The following is an 18,714-nucleotide window of genomic DNA, read 5'->3' as shown; positions in this document are numbered from 1 at the left end:
GACAAACTATAATCGATGAATCACCATAATAAAAATGTACCTGCAAAAAGAATGTGTGTGTGTGTGTTTAATTTCATTAAATTGTGAATTTTCAACCAGATAACATAAAGTGCAAGATAATTATTTGCCTATCTTCAAGAAATGTTATTTTGGGGGTGAAAATTGTTAAATAATTCACAACGGTTATGAGGAATTTAGACATACTAATATAATTAACATGATGATGAGATAATTTTGCTTAAAACTGACACATGGATGGTATGCGAACTGTATAGATGATGCAGGAGAATGGCAAGTCAGGCAAATATATCAAGCAAGTAGTTACTGCAACCCAAGAAGTAGGATAAGCGTGCCAAAGCTGTATACTCCTCTAAAAAGATACTTTCACAGTAGTATATTAGTACAAAATATTAACAGTTGTAAACCCAAGGAGCCATGACTAATACACCTATCAGACACTGCCCAGTGTGCAGAAAATCCAGATATGACATTTTTGGCCATTTGATGGAAAATCCAACATAATTTTGGTGTCCATTTATTGGAAACCCCAGACATTACTTGTGTAAGTACTATATGTGAAATCCTAATACATTTTCTGCCACTCTTTTAGACTATTCGTAATAAATTTGTGTTGAGTTCAGATTTAGGAGACCATACTGAAAAATTGCACTTGATTTGGGAGACTTTATTCCAGTGAATACTGGGGTTCTCAGCAACTATTTTGAATATGCTTAGCATTTTAGTTTTTAAGGTAATGCAGCTATTAAGGATAGCCTATTTTATAGTATTTAAAATGTATATTGACCACATACATGAAATATCAAAGTTTTTTTTCCTTCATGTCATTTGTGAAGTATATCATTAGTTGCTATTGACGAAGCCTGAAATTTCAATAAGATATGATTTTTTGGGGCAGCTTTTAGTTCCATACAATTTTTTTGTTGGAAAAAAGCCATCAAAAAATATACAGAGTAGAAGATATCACTGTTAACTGGAATCAGGAACAACTTCATAATAGTCACAGGCAGCTAATCACTACATAACCAGTCAGTCAATGCATGGTGGTATGTTGAATGTCATATTTCAAACAGTGAATGTCACTGATTGGATGGAAATAAATATGAGAAATTATTCAGTTGTTCAGAAGCTGACTTCTTGCAGGTAAATTGTATGCAATACAATGTGTAAACTGAACATGTTTATTTTATCAGTTGGCACAAAGGTACTACTGCATATATATGTGCAGATGATACAGGACTAGATTTTTATAGTGGGTCCATACCAGGGAAGTTTTCTCAGAACATGCATGGTATTGTCTTCATCAGTTTAAGTGTTTCCAGTTGGGGAAATTCTTCATAGGATGTATGACTGATTTGCCAGTCTTGCCACAGAAATATAGTAATTTGGCCAAGCATTAAGATTACAGTCTGGGGAAATTGAATTAGTTGTCTCTGACTTAATAATATGTTGATGTTTACATTATGTAGGGCAACATTAAATCAAAAATATATCTGATGGTAGCATAAAGCAGTTATTGAAAATAGCACTCTTCCTTCTAGAATCCAGATCTAATAACCTGATACTGTGATACACTTGAAATTTGTTGTTTTCCAATTTTGTGTGTGTATGTGTGTGTGTATGTGTGAGCCAGACCATAAATATCAACTAAGATGACATTCACCACCATCCCCCCCCCAGCAGTATAAACATGTGGACTTGTCCATAAAACACAAGTGTAGTACACTTGATATCTTGTGATGATAATGATATATATATATATATATATATATATATATATATATATATATATATATATATATATATATATATAACAAATATTAATTATAACTAGAATGGCAATACAATAATACTAATGTTAAAATTTCTACACTATCGAGATATTTAAACTTAAGAATTAAATATTTAATCAGTATTGACAATTATTAATGATTTAAACTGTAATTTCAGTTTATTTACTCTTATGAAGTAGGGTTAGGTTAGATTGCAATTAACAACATTGATATTTCATTAACTTCTGTTTGATCATGCTACCATTTTAAGCATATAGATGTATTAGTTAGAGACCAGGAAAACTTGGGTGATGCCATGTTGTCTGTTGTCCATCCATCTGTTAGCATAGGATTTGTTATTGATTCTGCTTTTAACAAACAGACAATTAAAACTAAATATTACACACACCTTCATCGAAGATCAACAACTAATACAGCCACCATGGTTTCCATCTTGAAAATGTTATCAGCATGAGATTTCTCTGAAAGGATATTTATGGGATCTAGTTGATTCAAAATGAAAATAGTGCAGATCTTGCGACCATTATGACCATCATGACAGCGATCTTGAATATCGTGTTATTGCTCATCTTGCTGGAAGGGATTGGTAATATCAGCATTGTTATTTTCTCTCAAAGATTTGTTATCATATCTAGCTGATTCTAGATTTAAAAAATTGTGCTGATATAACATCCAATATGGCCATTATGGTGGCCATGTTTGAAATCCTCACCAAAAAGTTCATGCAATATATGGGTTACAGTGATGTTAATACAACCTCAAAAATGGCTGCCACGATGGTCATCTTGAAAATATTTTGCTTATAACTCTTTAAGCAATGCCATTTCAGTAACCTAGTTTTTTTAAAATTAAAACAATAATAGACTGATTATTGATCTAACCAAACTTAGCATGCATGTGTGTCTTGACATTATTTGGGACGTGTTTCTCATCTTTTGTCCATGATACAAGGTTAGAGGCCATGAAGAAACTTGTACTGTACTCTCATTAACACAGACATGTAAGAAAATAGTTTTGTTATCAAATTTGAAGTACTCAAGAACATCATAAATGGTTTCATTACTCAGGAGTAATAAAAAGGAAAGAATAGGAAATGCCATATGTGCCCCATTTCCACAGCATTAAGTTGCATTAATGTGGTCAAGGTAATGTTAAACTCCAGTGAACCAAACTTTTGAGAGACTCTTGCAGGGTCTGTTCTAGAAGTGAAAAATTGGTGGAAACAACCCACCTCTTAAAAAATAAGAAAACAGGAGGAATTTTCTGCATATAGGAGGGGATTTAATATAAAAGCAAAAACATGGCTAGCAGATATGATGCATACTTTTTTGCACCTTCACTTGATTTTTTTTTAGAAGACAGGGAAATCATGCAGTAATTTGCCTTGGAATAGACCCTCCTCTTGTCTTTCTTCTTGCATCATGTGAGGATATGCTATGCTAATCTGTATACTAGTACAGATATTTTTTGCTAATTTGTATACTAGTATTGATATGCTGTGCTAATCAATATACTAGTATGGATATTCTGTGCTGATCTGTATACTAGTATGGTTATGCTGTGCTAATCTTTATACTGGTATGGATATTTTATACTAATATGGATATGCTGTGCTAGTCTTTTTAGCAGTGTGGATTTGTTAATCTGTATACTCTTTGTGTGGTGGACTTTTAATCTAGATATGGTGAATACACTGCATATACTTGCATACAAGTTAGATCCTGCTGCAAACTACATAGACCTAGATCTGCCATTGAATAATGCACTAGTAGATCTGAATCATTACAGTTCATTTGGAGTAATCAGTAGAACAATCAACATAAACCCTGATATGCATGCACATTCTGTAATGGTAGTTCAGGGGCTATGCTTGGAGCAGGACCTGTCTTGTGGGTATATATATTACTTGATGATGAATATCGATTGTGCCACATAATACACAAGTGTCTGCTTAGATCTGACAGTTACTGTTGAATTGGGTTGCATTATATAGCATGTATTTAGCCCTATTTTTCTATTTTGTGTAGATTTATATTAGTTACACACATTCCATTGTATGATTTGATGTGTACAAATGACCATCACTTTATTGAGAGCTAAAATGAAATGCTGTACTCGCATAATTCCACCTACCATAAATAATTGTCTTTTAAATGCAGCCATGATTTTCCTCTTCATAATTTGACTTTTATTTACCTCTCTTAAATGACTACTTCCAGTAAGTAGCTAATACCTCTCTTAAATGGCTACTTCCAGTAGGCAGCTAAAATTGTCCCACTATAGAGGTTACAGTTTATTGACATTTCAAGATGGAATTTCGAAATGGGTCTTAATCATACATGAAGCACCATTGTCACATTCTGCATTCCAAATCAAGTTTGCAAACTTCTGTCAGCCAGACTTAATATTGTTATGGTAAAATGAGAAGTTATTTAGAACAAGTCTGTCCAGACAGAATTTGTTGCTTAATTGAAAGAATTAGAGCTTCTTTCATGATAATTCTACCAGATGATTATTTAAGCCTGCCTTTGTTGGTTGATTACAGTATTACATAAAAACCATTTCTTTGACTGAGTAAGTTATAAAAAGAGCACGGCATCATGGATGATAATTCTGTTGGATTATAGAACAGAGATTGATTATTATCAGGATATGAAAAAAGTTTCTGGAATAATTTTTATCAGAAAACTGTCCCAGGTTGATTTATGATGGTTGTCAGTCTTGTATGCATGAGAAGAATTCGACCATCGAAGCTTAAATAAATCTATCAAATGTCCCTTTACAAGAAACTACAAGTGCTTCGTTTAGTCATACGATGAAAATAGAGCCTTGACAGACTTTAATTATGGAGAATGAGGTTCTTTTTGCTGTAAATTTGTTTACTGAGACTTTTATTTAAAATTATTACATGTACAGACTGAGGCAACTTTTGTAGTTGTATGTTTTAAAATTAATGACATTCTTTTTAACATTACTTGCTGTTAGTTATTACTCATGATTGACTTACATTTACACATTATGGTATTCTTTGTACTTATTTTGTATATCACTGATAACTTGAAAGAATAAGGGAGCTTTTATTTTACATTTGCAGTGTTGCACCTTGAGTGCAAGATCTTGGTTTTTCGGGCAATATTTTGTCCTTTATTTTTCTCTCTGTATTTTGACACCCGGGCATGCCTTTCTGTCAGGACAAAATAAAGGACTCCAGATACTATTGTTTTTTTTAGCACACATCCATCCACATCTTTTGGCACTAGCAGTGATTTTGGCACTAGCAGTGATCAGGGTCACTGAGGGCAATACAAAATTTCTGATGGCAGTTAATATCCATTTTTAATTAAGATATTTGGCAATTGGAACATTTCAGGATTTGTTGTAATTTGCACTTGCAGTGCTAAGTCACTGACTGTTGCCAGTGTTGTAATATCGAGGCTGAGTTAATGATTAGTGGGACTAAATTTATGGGATGAAAAACACATTTTGGCCAATAATATGGGAATTGTTATAATACTGGTAGATAATAAGTGAACAATGAAAATAAGATTCAGAATGGATAATTCCTTTGTGCAGCTCTTTCCTAGTGAACAAGATATTCAGACATGAAAATGTTTTTATAAGTTGCTTGAGCACTTGATAAAATGTTTATTACAATGATGAAAGTTCCTAAGGAGATGATAGTGCAGTAAAAACAACAAAGAAAAGGATGATAATGTAGTGCTGACAAGAGAGGTAAGGGGTCAGCAACTGTCATACAAACAAGATTATCTCAATTTTATAATCACTACTAGTGCCTTAAGTATTTTTATTTGTCCGTTTAAGATTGTGTGCTCCCTACATTTGGACAACAGAGGGACCTATTGTGTCCCCTACCCTTGGGATCCTAGGAGAAATACTGAATTTGTCACCAAAGAGGACAGCATTTTTAACCCAGGCTCCAGTAATTGGTTAGTGTGTCAAATGGCTGTTACAAAATGAGGCGCTAGGTTTTAACTGCAGGTCATGGGAAATGGATCATGTTGACACTCTCTCCCATTCAGTGTTTCTATTCAAACCCTACTAGGATCTAACTCAAGTTTTGATGACCCATGTATGGAAAAAGATCAAGTCAACAGCCCTCCTTTTTTGATGTTCTCATTAAACCCTGCATAGTTTTAGGACACCCACCCAGCAGTTTCGAGTCTGCCTTGTCTCCTTTATCTACCATGATACCTTGGATGATATGGTTCTATAGATCACCGGACATATAGATATCCCTGTCTCCTCATTAACAAGGGAAGGGAATGACAACTGCCACTTGCCTCCTTAATCAAAAGGAAATCATCATTATCTTTCTCCAGATAGAGAGGAATAACTGGTTAGCCCCATTTTCAGCCAGTAGGGAGATGAATCATATTAGCCCTGTGATACTTCATTAACAAGAATGGGACCCCTTGAGTCCCCTGCCTTGTACTTGGATACTTCCCAGGTAGGGATTTTGACAGGAACCTGGGCCCATCTTCCCATGAATGCTTTGGAGGCTTTGAAATTAGAGTGTTCTACACTAGTTACTATAGCCTCCTATGCCAGTCTTTTTTGGACTGGTTCCTTCTGTGTGTTGAAGGAATTGTTGTTGCCTCAGGATGCATTGCAGAAATTGTTGGAATTTGTGTCAAGAACATTGAGATATACACTCTCACTGTTAATGTCACTCTCTGCCAAGCTTGTCTACTTCCATAGCAATACTACCTTGGAGACATAAAAGGCTTTGCAGGAGCATAACAAAAGCCTTTCATGGACTACCCCTCTTGATGCAGATATGCTCTTTGGAGGACTGATGTCAGCATTGCTGGTCTTTGGATGTAGTACAGGTCTAATCAAAACTGGCATAGAAATTCCCTCATCTTGACAGCTGGTAGTGCCCCGCTGCCTACAGTTGTAAGCGGGGGAACTAAGTGAACCATCTTACCCTGTTTAAAGCAGCTTTCATTCTGTTTTCTCACAATGAAGTTGTAACATGGGTGAAGGGAGGAAGTCAGTGGAGGATGGAGGGAACCATTTCTAGGGGGACACATTCTCTCTTGCCAAGGCCCTCTTTATCTCTGTTGTAGTTGCTAGATAGAAGCACATTTTTCTGAGGTTTAGTCAGATTTGGTCACATTGGGTGCATGGGTCCTTGGCAGAATCGAGGCAAGTTTCCAGTTTCACTTCTTGGAAACTTCACCTCTTTCCAGGATCCCAATTGTTTCCACCTGTTGCAACTGTGGGAAGACATGGACACTCTTCTAATATTTCTAGATTCAACACGCAGGGAAAGTTTCAGCTCATCATTCCATTGAACAATTTTATTTTGGAAGAGCACTGAAAGATGAAAATATATGCCTTAGTCATGAATGCCATTAGAACAAACAACTGGATGGTCATAATAGATCTCCAGTATGTGCAGTTCCATCTTCCCAGCCCACAGGAAATTACTGCAGTTTTGTCTGTGACAGAAGATCATTTAATTTTGGGCCCTTCCTTTCAGTCAAGCTTCCACTGTTAGAACCTTGACCAGTAATTGGTGTAATAGCAGCAAATTTGAGGCCCTTGGGAGTTCCATCATCCAGTACTTTGACAACTTGTTGATACACGCCAAATTCTGATGTGCCCTTCAGAAGGATGCGTCTGTTTTGGAAGATGCTGACTCATTCAGGTCCAACCCCTAATCTCGAGGTCAGATCTGATCCCTTCTCAGAATTTTGTTTACATGATGATGTATTTTTCTCAACTGTCAGGGGACAATCCATATTCTCAAAAATTCTTTCTCTCACAGCAAGATTGGTAGCCTCCCAATTTCTTGCTTTGTCTAAAGTGGAGACTACCCAAAGACCCCACACAGTCATCACCATTTGAGTACATGAACATACTGAGACAGGTTTCTGTCAGTCATTCCTTTACATGGACACCTCAGATTAAAACCGGGATACTCAACTTGAGCTCCAGGGAGTTATCCTACAAGGCCTGTGGTCTTAGGAATAATTCTCCCATCACATCATCAATCTAACCATGGAAGCTTTCCTTCATGTACTTATTGGGAGCAGTAACTGCCCAATACATAGTTATATCATGGTCACTATGGACAACACACTTGTTTATATCAAGGGGGCATTTGTACCCTTCTGCTGGGACCTCATATGGAAGGTTGGAGCTCACTCTCACAATCTGACACATTCCATGCAAGAGAAATAAACTGGTGGACAACTGCCCAGACAGGGATACTGCTTTGAAGGATTGCCATGAAATTTGACATGCTCATTCATCCCATGGCCTTGTGGGTCAAAATGAAAATGGTTCTGCTGGGGCATCCAGTATTGCTGATTCATAGGGTTATTCAAAAATCTTGTTTTTGCTTTTTCTGGATGGATGGTCATATCAGCAAGTGCTTTTCACTAATAGACTTCTCGTGTCTTGTTGGTCAAAATGGTGCCAATCTGATGTCTAATGTTTTGTTATTGCTTTCCTCCTGATGAAAACCAAATATTTCCATGGTTTTTTCATCAGAATTATCAATTTGGATGTAAATAAAAATGGTGCTGATCTGATGTTTGATATGGCTGCCATAGGGACAGTCTTGAAAATCCTATACTTCCTTATCCTCTTAAATAAACAGTAATATTGCTATGAGATTTTGCACCAGATGATTTGTGATGTAAATGATAATGGTGTCGATCTGATGTCTGGTGGCCATCTTGAAAATATTGTTGTCACTACTACTCCTTAATAAATGATCATATCAACATGGGATTTTTACTAAACAATGTCTTGTGATATTGACTTGGCCCGAGTTGTGCCATTCGGATATTAAATATACCTCCCACATTGGCCATTTTGAAAATTTGTTTTCACTATTTTCCATTGTCTTAAATGACTAAACCAATATTGTGGCAATCTTGAAAATATTATCTTTATTCCTAAAAGGATGTCTATATTGACACGGGAGTTTGTACCAATAGACTTCTGAGACCTAGCTGGTTGTAAATGAAAATGGCACCAGTCACAATCCAGTATGGCTGCCATGACAGCTGTCATGAAAATCTTGTTGTCATTACTCCCCCTCTGTTAATGAATATTATGACCAAAAGACTTCTGTTTGCTTTGACCCAAATGAAAAGTGTGGCAGTGAGACAGCCATTATTTCCAACACCCACAGCAGCAAAGTTAAAAATTTTGTTATCACTAAAGGATATGAGAGACAGTTTCAGCACTCAGCAGTTAAAGTAGGAAATGGTTGTATCTTGAATTCTTTTTGCCCAGTAAAGCACAAGTCCCTCCAAGGGATTCCTTATTTTTGTTTTATTGTAACACCAAATGTGAAGCCTTATCTGCTACTGCTAGATGATGCTGTTAGAATTGGGTAAAGGAAATGAAGAACACTGCATATCTATAGATTGTAAAATTATTAACTTTCACTTACAGAAGAAGTGAAATTCCAGAAAACCTTTAATACATATATAAAACCAATTAATGGAAAAACAGTTTATGCTACTTTGTGGATGGTATTGCAGCATTGTGCATTTAGACATGAAACATTAAAATTTGTTCAGGAACTGCCATGTCTGAGTTAAATGTAGGATCTCTTATAACCCCCACCCCACCCATTTCATAATCTTCTAGTGCATTTACAGAATATTTCCAAATCCTTTAAACTTTATGTACAGATAAAAGAAGAATTGAGCAGCAATGAAAAAAGCTCAAAAGTCTTTTTTGTTAGTATTTAGTGAATTTTCTATTATTTTAATCATACATCCATAAACTATTTTAAAAAAGAATGACTTTGGTTCAATTATTTTCTTCTGTTTCTTTCAGGATTCCAGGCACAATAGAAGAAAGGGACACACACACATACATACAGAGCAGACTTAGATATCTTTTGGGATGTCTGGATTTCCCCAGAAGTTTCCAGGATTTGTGTATCTGGCCAAGAACTCTCCTCCAACTATGTACTGTAAATAGCAAACACATTGGAAATATATGTACAGACATTACACCCAAACAGGACTGTGACTTTTCATCTGTAAATAGTCTAGCAAAAGTATACAGTAGATAGATGTAATAATTTATGTGAAGATGAAGATGATTTTTGTGTGTGTGTGTGTGTGTGTGTGTGTATATATATATATATACAGACACACACACACAAAAACACATAGGTGATAAAGAGAGATGTTCACCCTTAAAGAGGGAGTCATGGTCTGTAGAACAGATTTACCTGGTCCATATAATTTTTTACATTTGTATCATAGATCATAGGTATAGGATGAATAATGAACAATAGTTACCAGTGGTGGGGAAAATATTTTTCAAGGTTTGGGTGGCAGAACAAAAAAAAATAATTAAAAAATTGTAAATTGTTTGACGTTGTTTGAATAATAGTAACAAGAAATCTGGATACAGGATCTTGGTAGAAATTAGCTGTCTGCTAAATTGACCATTGTATGAATCATTCTTAATTATTAGGTTTTTTATGCATTTGATTGTTATAGAACAGGTATATATTACAAATTTAAAGATAAAGATCCAGCCATTAAAAGAATAAAGTAAATTTCTTTTGCATTTTCCTCGGTATTTAAAAGTGCAAGATTTGATAAATGATCATTAGATCTAGAGTGTATATACTTTTTTAAGAACGAAGAAAACTGCACTAAGTTCGGAAGTTTTATAGTTTTCTCCTGGTATGCAGATTGTTCCCTAATATGGATCTGACAAAAACAAAGCACCTTATTGCTAAAAATTGGATGAAAATGATTTATTTGGAGTATTGTAAATTTTCAAACTAACTTTCCATATCTATGTTTCCACTTGAAATCCTGGTGACTTGTACATAAATCTCAGTAACTTGTATATGTGTTGATCTTTATGTAGTTCTGTTTTTTTGGTGAGTATATTGGTTTGTGCATGCAGGAGTAAGCTGTTTTATACAATTCAAAAAGCTTTGACTACTTCTTTTAGCAAATAAATCCATTCCAGTAGCATTCACTCTTAAAAACACAGACTCTTCAAGCATGTTAGTATGCATTTGAATGGAAATAGCCATGATCACCAAGAGGTTCCAAAAGAAGGACGTGGGATTAATTTTACAAAAGCCCATCACTTAATGTGGAAACCGATTAAATTGTCTCGGTATTACCATGTGAATGGTTCAGAAATTCTAAAATGTGTACGACGAATCATTGTTATTCAGTGTTTAGCAGTATAGTTCTTAATTTAGTCAGATCCAGACATGGGTACAAGCCACAAAGGGTCAATGAGGATAATAATTAGAAATGGTTGCATGGTACAAAAATTATGTTCCTTTTTTTCTAAACTTATAAACTAACCGATGATTTTTCAAAAAATAAATTCAATGACTATGGCATTTACCCTTTATTGCTTGTATTCTGCCACTAAACAAGGTGGGGTAGTGGGCTATAACCACAGGCTTTATATACAGATTGTATGCTGTGGGATAAAGTCACAGTTACTTGATATGATTAGCTAAACCAATAGCATCATCCCTGATCTTCTGGCATATTATTATACCCTACATATAAAATAACTTAAACTGTCAATGGCATATTATTACATCCTACATATGAAATAAACTGTCAATGGCATATTATTACACCCTACATATAAAATAACTTAGACTGTCAATGGCAGAGGGAAAACCAATGTACTGGTCAGTATCATCTAGTGGAAACATGATGTCTGGGGGTACATAATACTAGCTACCCTTGGGCTTGATGACTGAGGGTAAGGAATACGAATTACCCTTAGGCTTCAATCTTGTCATAATCTTTACCATTTTCCACTGTCATCATTTTTTGCTCTGCACAAGATGTGGTTTACCTCTGGCATTCATTTACACTCCCATCATTGACAATGTGATCAGTTTCATCTGCAAAATGTACTGGTATCAGGTGTGTGCTTTTGGGTACATGTATATGAATATCAAGTGTAATGTTGAAAATGGGTCAAATTTTAGTTTTTATTGTTTGTTTCCAAGAAGTTTGGTTTTCTTGACTCGCATATGCTGAACACCTCTCTTTATTTTATTTTGTTAACAAGAAGTTCATTTAAAAATAAGCGGTGTCTTGAATGAACGAATGTTTATTTGAGTGCTAAAAAGTTTTTTATGACTTGACATTTGACATCTATGTATTGTCAGAGAAAGAAATGCAAATATATTTATTTTCCTGTGTACGTGATGGTTTAAATTTTAGCTTTGGTTAAGACTTGGAAAGGAATGATAATGTGTGTAAATGCTTGTTTTTTTTTTATTAATGTAAAATCATTGTAAAGTCATCTTGTCTCTATTATCAATTTGTACATCAGGTCAACCCTAATTATGAACAGCTGTAACTGCTACAGTGTCTAGTAGTAAAAGACACTTGGAAAAATAAAATCACTAGCCTCTGATTCTTGAAATATTTTAGGTACAGAATTCAAACAATAGCTCCAGTTTAAAAAATGTGTTATGGTCAGATTATATCACTGACATTTTGCACAGAAAAAATGTTAAAGTTGTTAAAATCCATAACAGGTAATGGTCAAAGCATTTCAGAATTTTCATTCGAATTTTGTACTAAATGTTTCAAAAAGACTGGGCCTGGGCTATGCATTGAAACAGATATCTTTATTTGAATTAGGAAGAACACAGTCTAGCTTTTGAAATGAAGACTGGGCCTTGGCTATGTATGAAAATGAAAGTTCATTGAGTTGGGAAGAACACAGTCTAGTTTTGACTGAAAGGCTTGTTGATTGCATAGCTTCTGGGACTGCCACCCTAGTGATGGCACCCTATTATCGCTTAAATCCTGATGTTGTCAGACAGAAGTTTTTTCACAATGGGGACTGACTTGTTGTAAAATTATCATTAGCTCACCTCCTAAACGGAATATCAACATGTTATGATAAAGAAAATCCCATATATTTTGATATCTACTGTTACATGTTTGTTTCATCCTTGATTTCATGAGATGTTAGCCATGGGTGTAAATTGCAAAAACATTTTTTATAGAAGAAAAATGTAAAAATGGGGGCAAGGTTGGTTCATTCCACATCCTTTCTTGACTTGTCATGTCAACGAGCGACAAAAATATTTCTTCATGTGTTGTAAATAAGATGACTTGTAAGTATCATCAGGCTAATTTGTACTGTGCATTGTGCGGCTGTCTTGTTTTCGTATCCAGGATTGTTGAATGTTTAATGCCTTGTTAATTTGTGCTTGTTGTCACAGTTGTAGTAAGGGTGTATTGTATACACTGTTCATTTGATGCTACAAGCTATTCAAGAAATAAATCCATTAGGGTAACAGATTTTTTTAGTTGATTATTTAAATTAACTTTTTATCAGTTGTCATATAATTTAGAGTTGAACCAGGATCATTTTGCAAGTTTACATTTTAGATGTCAGCTTGAAATGGCACCATTAAGTTTTACATTGGTAACATACTTGGGTAATGGACATCTCGACCAAGCATGACATTTTTTATTAATAGTCTGCACAACAAAAACATTCCAGTGAACAACTGCCTAATCGAATCACATAGGTGTAAATGTTTACCCAATTGTACTATTTCAGGTATCAGTAAATAGTCAGAAACGAGATTGTCCAACCAAGTAGGTCACCTATCAACCAAGTGGGACAGAGACAGATTTGGCTATATGATATATACAATTTCAGATCTTGATAACTCCAAAGGTTTTTGGAAATGTTTACAACCCACTTAAATTTGTTCTGATGATCACTAATTATTTACTAAAAAAACCAACACCAATTAAAAGTAAATAGCTATTAGAGACATTACATATCTTAAGCATTAGTGCTTTGGTATCCTTGCAGTAAAGATGTATTGGTTATTGGTAGTGATGAAAACTGTATTGGTTAACCCAGATTTTGGGAGCAGATTTTAAAGTTTTATCTTTAATGTCATATTTGAGAACTTGTACTATATAGATGATGACAGTACTAAAGCTCTTCTATTAAAAATGTATCTTTCACATTAAAATGTTCTCCTTTATTACATTTATCCAGCTGCAAAGTGCACAGTCTGCATAATGCACTGTGCATTGTAATAGTAATTATAGCATCAAAGGCCTTTTTGTGCATTATTGGACAGGAGAAGATCTGTACTGTTCCCTGTTGTTTGCATTATAAACATTTGTTGTAGTTGCAAACATGTCACTAATTTGAATTAATGCATCAAGAAATCAGTGTATCATTGCACTTTTTCCTTCCTGGTTGTTGATTATTATGTTTAAAAAACAGGTTACAGTGAAATGGGCAATTTATATTCATTTGATGAAACTGACTTTTCTGTTTCACTATCCATATGGAAAAGTGAAAGTAAGTGCATGTACTCTTCTTTACCAATTAAATTTGTTAATACTGTATATGAGTTGAAGGGGTTTTAATGAGTATTAAAAAATATTGGGGACAAAAATGCAGCTTTCTTTTTGAACAGAAATTTTCTAAAGTTTTGTTTAATGAAAGGCCTTTTATTTTGTTAGGAACATGGAAAAATAAAGCTGTGTTTACTACAGACATATGACACCATAAAACATACATTCCAAAGTGATACTTTTTACCAGAAATTAAAACATAAAGCGGTGTTCATTTGTCAGACAGTCAGAATGGTATGTTCTTGTGTGTACTTGACAAAGTAAATGAATAAAATGCAAATATTTAGTCCACTTTAACACTCTGTGTGATACTTTCAATAATTTGTGAAATTTTCATGTCTTTCCTGTCTTCAACATCTGAACTATGTTTTCTTTGTAAAATCATACTGGAAACTGGCAGTATTTTTAAAAAAACCTGGTACTAATGACTGGTACAGCACTCCTGAAAACATCATCAGTGGAATTTCTGGAGTATGATGGCTTACCGTGAAACCATGCTATCATCAGGTACCATATTCTTTCATTACAATGTCAGTCCTGGAGAGCTGACTCCGAGTGAAACCATGTTATCAAGTACATTTCACATAGAATTTTATTACTAAATAATAGACATGGTCCATGACCATACATACCTACCTTGTAACAGAAACACTGGTGTAATGAAGTGTGTTAAAATGAAGGACCTAACAGTAATTGAATGCTATACTTTTGACATCAGTATTGACTAAATATCACAGTATTTCTTTTGCATAATATTTGCATGGTCTGTCCTGTAATACAAACTGCTTGGACTCAATACACTGAGAGGATGAACATAAAAATCGCTTTTCAGTTTAGATCGCAGTACTAAGTTAGGTCTATACAGTTACTATTTTTCTAGGGTTTATGAACACCTGTCAGGAAATTGACAAATTTGCGTGTTTGTAATTACTTTTCATTCCAAAAGAATATAATCATAACAGGAATAAAAAACTTTTAACAGCAAAAATAAAAAGCATAATGATGTTACAATTCTGTAAATTGTATATAAAGTGACATAAAAATAACACTCGTAAACTCTTTAAAACATGGTAAAATCATATTTGTCATTAAAAGTGCATCACTAAATTAAATAGATTGTAAGTTTGGTCATCAGGCAGGAGTGTTCTGTTTGATCAATTATATAAAATAAGAATTCATCCATTGTAGTATAAAAAAGAAGAAATTATATGTGCTTTTCTCAGTTGATTCTTTGTAGTTAAAGACTCGTGCTTGTGTGGACATGCTTGGAGGGCGATGCCTACTGTATAAACAGAGATGCAAGTCAGAGATAACTGAAAACAACATAGACCCGTATCTTCCATCACATAATGCACCAGCAGGTCAGGGTATATGTTTGTTCCTCCGAGTAGTCCTGGCAAACTGCATGGACCCATATCTGCAAATTCATTATGTGATGGTGGATCTGGTTTGTTGTTTCCAGTTTGATTGGAACTGTTTGCATGTATATACAGTACTTTGTATGGTGATGGGACATTGTTTAATAAAATTAATTTTTCTGCATATTTACGATTTTTGTGCATACACTATGTTGTTTTCATCTGGGTAACATGGCAGTCCTTGAGTCACAGGAGTCAAAAGATGACAATCTACTGAGAAATTGTTAGACTTTGCTTTATCATTTTTAAATTGACCCTAAATTTGGCATGATTGTATGCTGTACTAAGAATGATTATACCAAGACAGCTAATCAGAGCCCTATTGTATATAGCCATTTGTTTTACACACTGCAGCAGATTCTGCAATTCATCCACAGCACAGGGAAAACCAAGAGACACAAAATTCTTACTATTTACCAAGTACCCACAAAAACTGACATTTTGGGTAATGAGGGTTTTTCCACATATTCTATATAAGTCGACTCCAACTGCGAACAGCAAAGATCCAGATCTACCATAGCATAATGTGCTTGCAGATCAGGGTCTGTGTTGTTTGTTGCACTGATTACTCATAACCAACTGCACAGAACCAGATCAGCAAGTGCATTATGCAATGCCAGATGTGGGTGTTTGCAGTTGGTATTGTCTTACGAGTGAGTACATATGGTAAATAAGCAAGTAATCAGATACATAATGTTTAAGTTTACATAATTCTGATTGTGGCAATCAGCTTTCATCCACCAAAGATGCTTATAGGCTTGGGTACCTAATGTCATTTAGATTACTTTAAACTCGTGTTTAGGAAGGGGTGGGGTGTGTTGACAAGCTAAGTTTGAAAAAGAAAATTCTCAACCATTTTGATTTAATTGCCCTACCAACTTGTAGGTTGTCCTGCATGATATATAATACTCTTTTTTTTTTTTTTTTTTTACCTGGTTGAACGTCTATGCAAGGTAAAGACAGTATTGAAACCAGAAGATTGGTTTCTTGTGCTAAATCATATTCATCATTCTTGTTTTGCAAAGTAAAAATAGATCACTAGAGTTGCTCATTTTAGAGATGATTATAATCCCAATACAGATAATGATTAAAAGCATGAAAAATGGTTAGGTAACCAATCTCTGAAGATAATTTGATTTTAATTAATTCCAGGTTTTCATAGAAAATTTTACTTCCTATGAATTCATTTCAGCTGAATTTTCTTTTTTTTCTAAAGAATGCACAGCAGTATAATTAATGTTCTACTAGATATATACAGAGGTTTAATTAAATATGAAACTCTTGTACAATTCCCATGGGGGGGGGGATGCTTATTCATTTGCTCTTTAATTGAGAAATTGAAAGATATAGCATCTCCAGCATCAAATTATTGTGCATCAGGCATTGAGTAGTGTAATGGAGGCTGGTAGCAATATTTTTTTTTTATACATATAAATCCAGTGAGATTCTCTGGGTTTTCCTTGTAATTGTGGTTGTACACCCTATAATATAGCTTTGGACTTTGTAAAATAGTTATTTACCGATATATATTGTGTTGTCTGTTGAGTTGATTTGCCTGGTGTTTAGCATGTCTGCATTTTGCAACCAAAGCCATCTAACAGCATGCATAAATACCCTCTGTTGAATGTGTTTTGTTTGAAAATGACAGTGTTCCAAATATTGTCAATAGTAGCTCAATATATTTACAATGGTTAGAGCCCATGTAACTAGTCGAAAATCTTGTTTGTATGACGATAATGATAATGCTGATGCCACTTTATTTATTGTGCTATCAATATTAGAGTTCAGTTCATCTAGTAACCACATTTATTTGAAGCACACACAAAAACTTTATAAGGAATACCACATATTGTGGAATAGTCATTTTTAGACATCTCTAAATGGATCTTGCAAATGTATTTCCTTGAAAGATCAAAGAAAAAAATGATAGTTGAATAAACTGTAAATTGCTGCATTAGATTAACTCTTGAATCCTCAGTAGTTGTGCAGAAGGAATAAAAACTGTCATGTCAGTCAAGACATTTTGACAAAAAAGAAAAGAATTGGAACAGAATGAGACATATGTAGATCAATCCCAAATTAGGACCCTTTAAACAATAGGCATTCATGTAGAAATTGTGTGAAGTTTTGTGTTTGCTTCAGATAACACACCATACCTGACTTTAATATGTACCTAAATACTGCTCAAACGAGGAAATTTGCAAAACTTGCTCTGAATGGCCATTGATGTAATTAGTCAGGTGCCCAGCATTTTAATTGGAATTGGTGAGAATTACAGCTAGCAATGCATTTTATGTCATGCAGTTTTCTTTACTGCTGTACCTCCCTTAAGATGAACAGAAGTGAACAGACAGTAGCAGTGTAAACCTGTGTACATGCAGTGCGTAATGTCCTGGTTGATCAGTGTCATTTGTTTTACATATGATTTATTGCAAAGCTTAGACACAGATCTGCCAGCACATTATGCAGTATTGTATTTTAATGCTGTTTGACTTGATTGATGGAGTAGTTGTAGTGTGGTAATATTTCAAAGCAAGCATATTTAAGGATTTTGTTTGATACAATGTTACAGCTGCCCAGAAAACATGTATGGGCACAATGGTATTGTAATGTTAATAGATGATGTGAGAAAAAGGCCAATAAAAAGTATAATTTGTAAATGTTTTAACTTGTCTTATGTATCCTCTAAGGATTGCTCTTTAGGTTCAGGATAGTATGGTTTTGCCCACTGACCTGATGCATGATTTGGGGATATATGTATCAGGATACAAGGTCTTGCCAACTGGCCTAATGAATGATGTTTTAATATCTTGTCACGTTAAATAATCTTGCCCACTGTCCTGATTAATCATTTGGTGATACATCTACCAGGATACATGGTCTTATCCATGGCCTGATGAATGATTTGGGGATATGTGTATCAGGATACAGGGTCTTATCCATGGCCTGATGAATGATTCAGGGATATGTGTATCAGGATACATTGTTTTGGCCAATGTCCTGATGAATGCTTCAGGGATATGCTTATCAGAATATATAGTCTTGTCCATGGCCTGATGAATGCTTCGGTGATATGCTTAT

At 34.6% G+C, this 18,714-nt stretch overlaps 1 protein-coding gene across 14 annotated transcripts in view; it reads left to right on the top strand.

Moving 5' to 3' along the window:
- LOC149794932 (nucleolysin TIAR-like) overlaps positions 1-18,293 on the top strand; it is a 250,754-nt gene extending 232,461 nt beyond the window's left edge. For all 14 annotated transcript variants that reach the window (XR_016422215.1, XM_089964587.1, XM_089964581.1 and 11 more), the window contains one exon: positions 9,639-18,293. Coding sequence is in view for 1 of the 14 variants with exons in the window: in XM_089964583.1 (XP_089820709.1) it covers positions 9,639-9,655 (17 nt within the window). In the remaining 13 variants the exon portion in view is untranslated. The remainder of the gene's footprint in view (positions 1-9,638) is intronic.
- The last annotated feature ends 421 nt before the right edge of the window (positions 18,294-18,714 follow it).

This window comes from Sinohyriopsis cumingii, chromosome 7 (genome assembly GCF_028554795.1).
Source record: "Sinohyriopsis cumingii isolate HCF-2022 chromosome 7, ASM2855479v2, whole genome shotgun sequence".
In the NCBI taxonomy this organism is placed as follows: domain Eukaryota; kingdom Metazoa; phylum Mollusca; class Bivalvia; order Unionida; family Unionidae; genus Sinohyriopsis; species Sinohyriopsis cumingii.
This window is presented reverse-complemented; position numbering and strand designations above follow the sequence as displayed.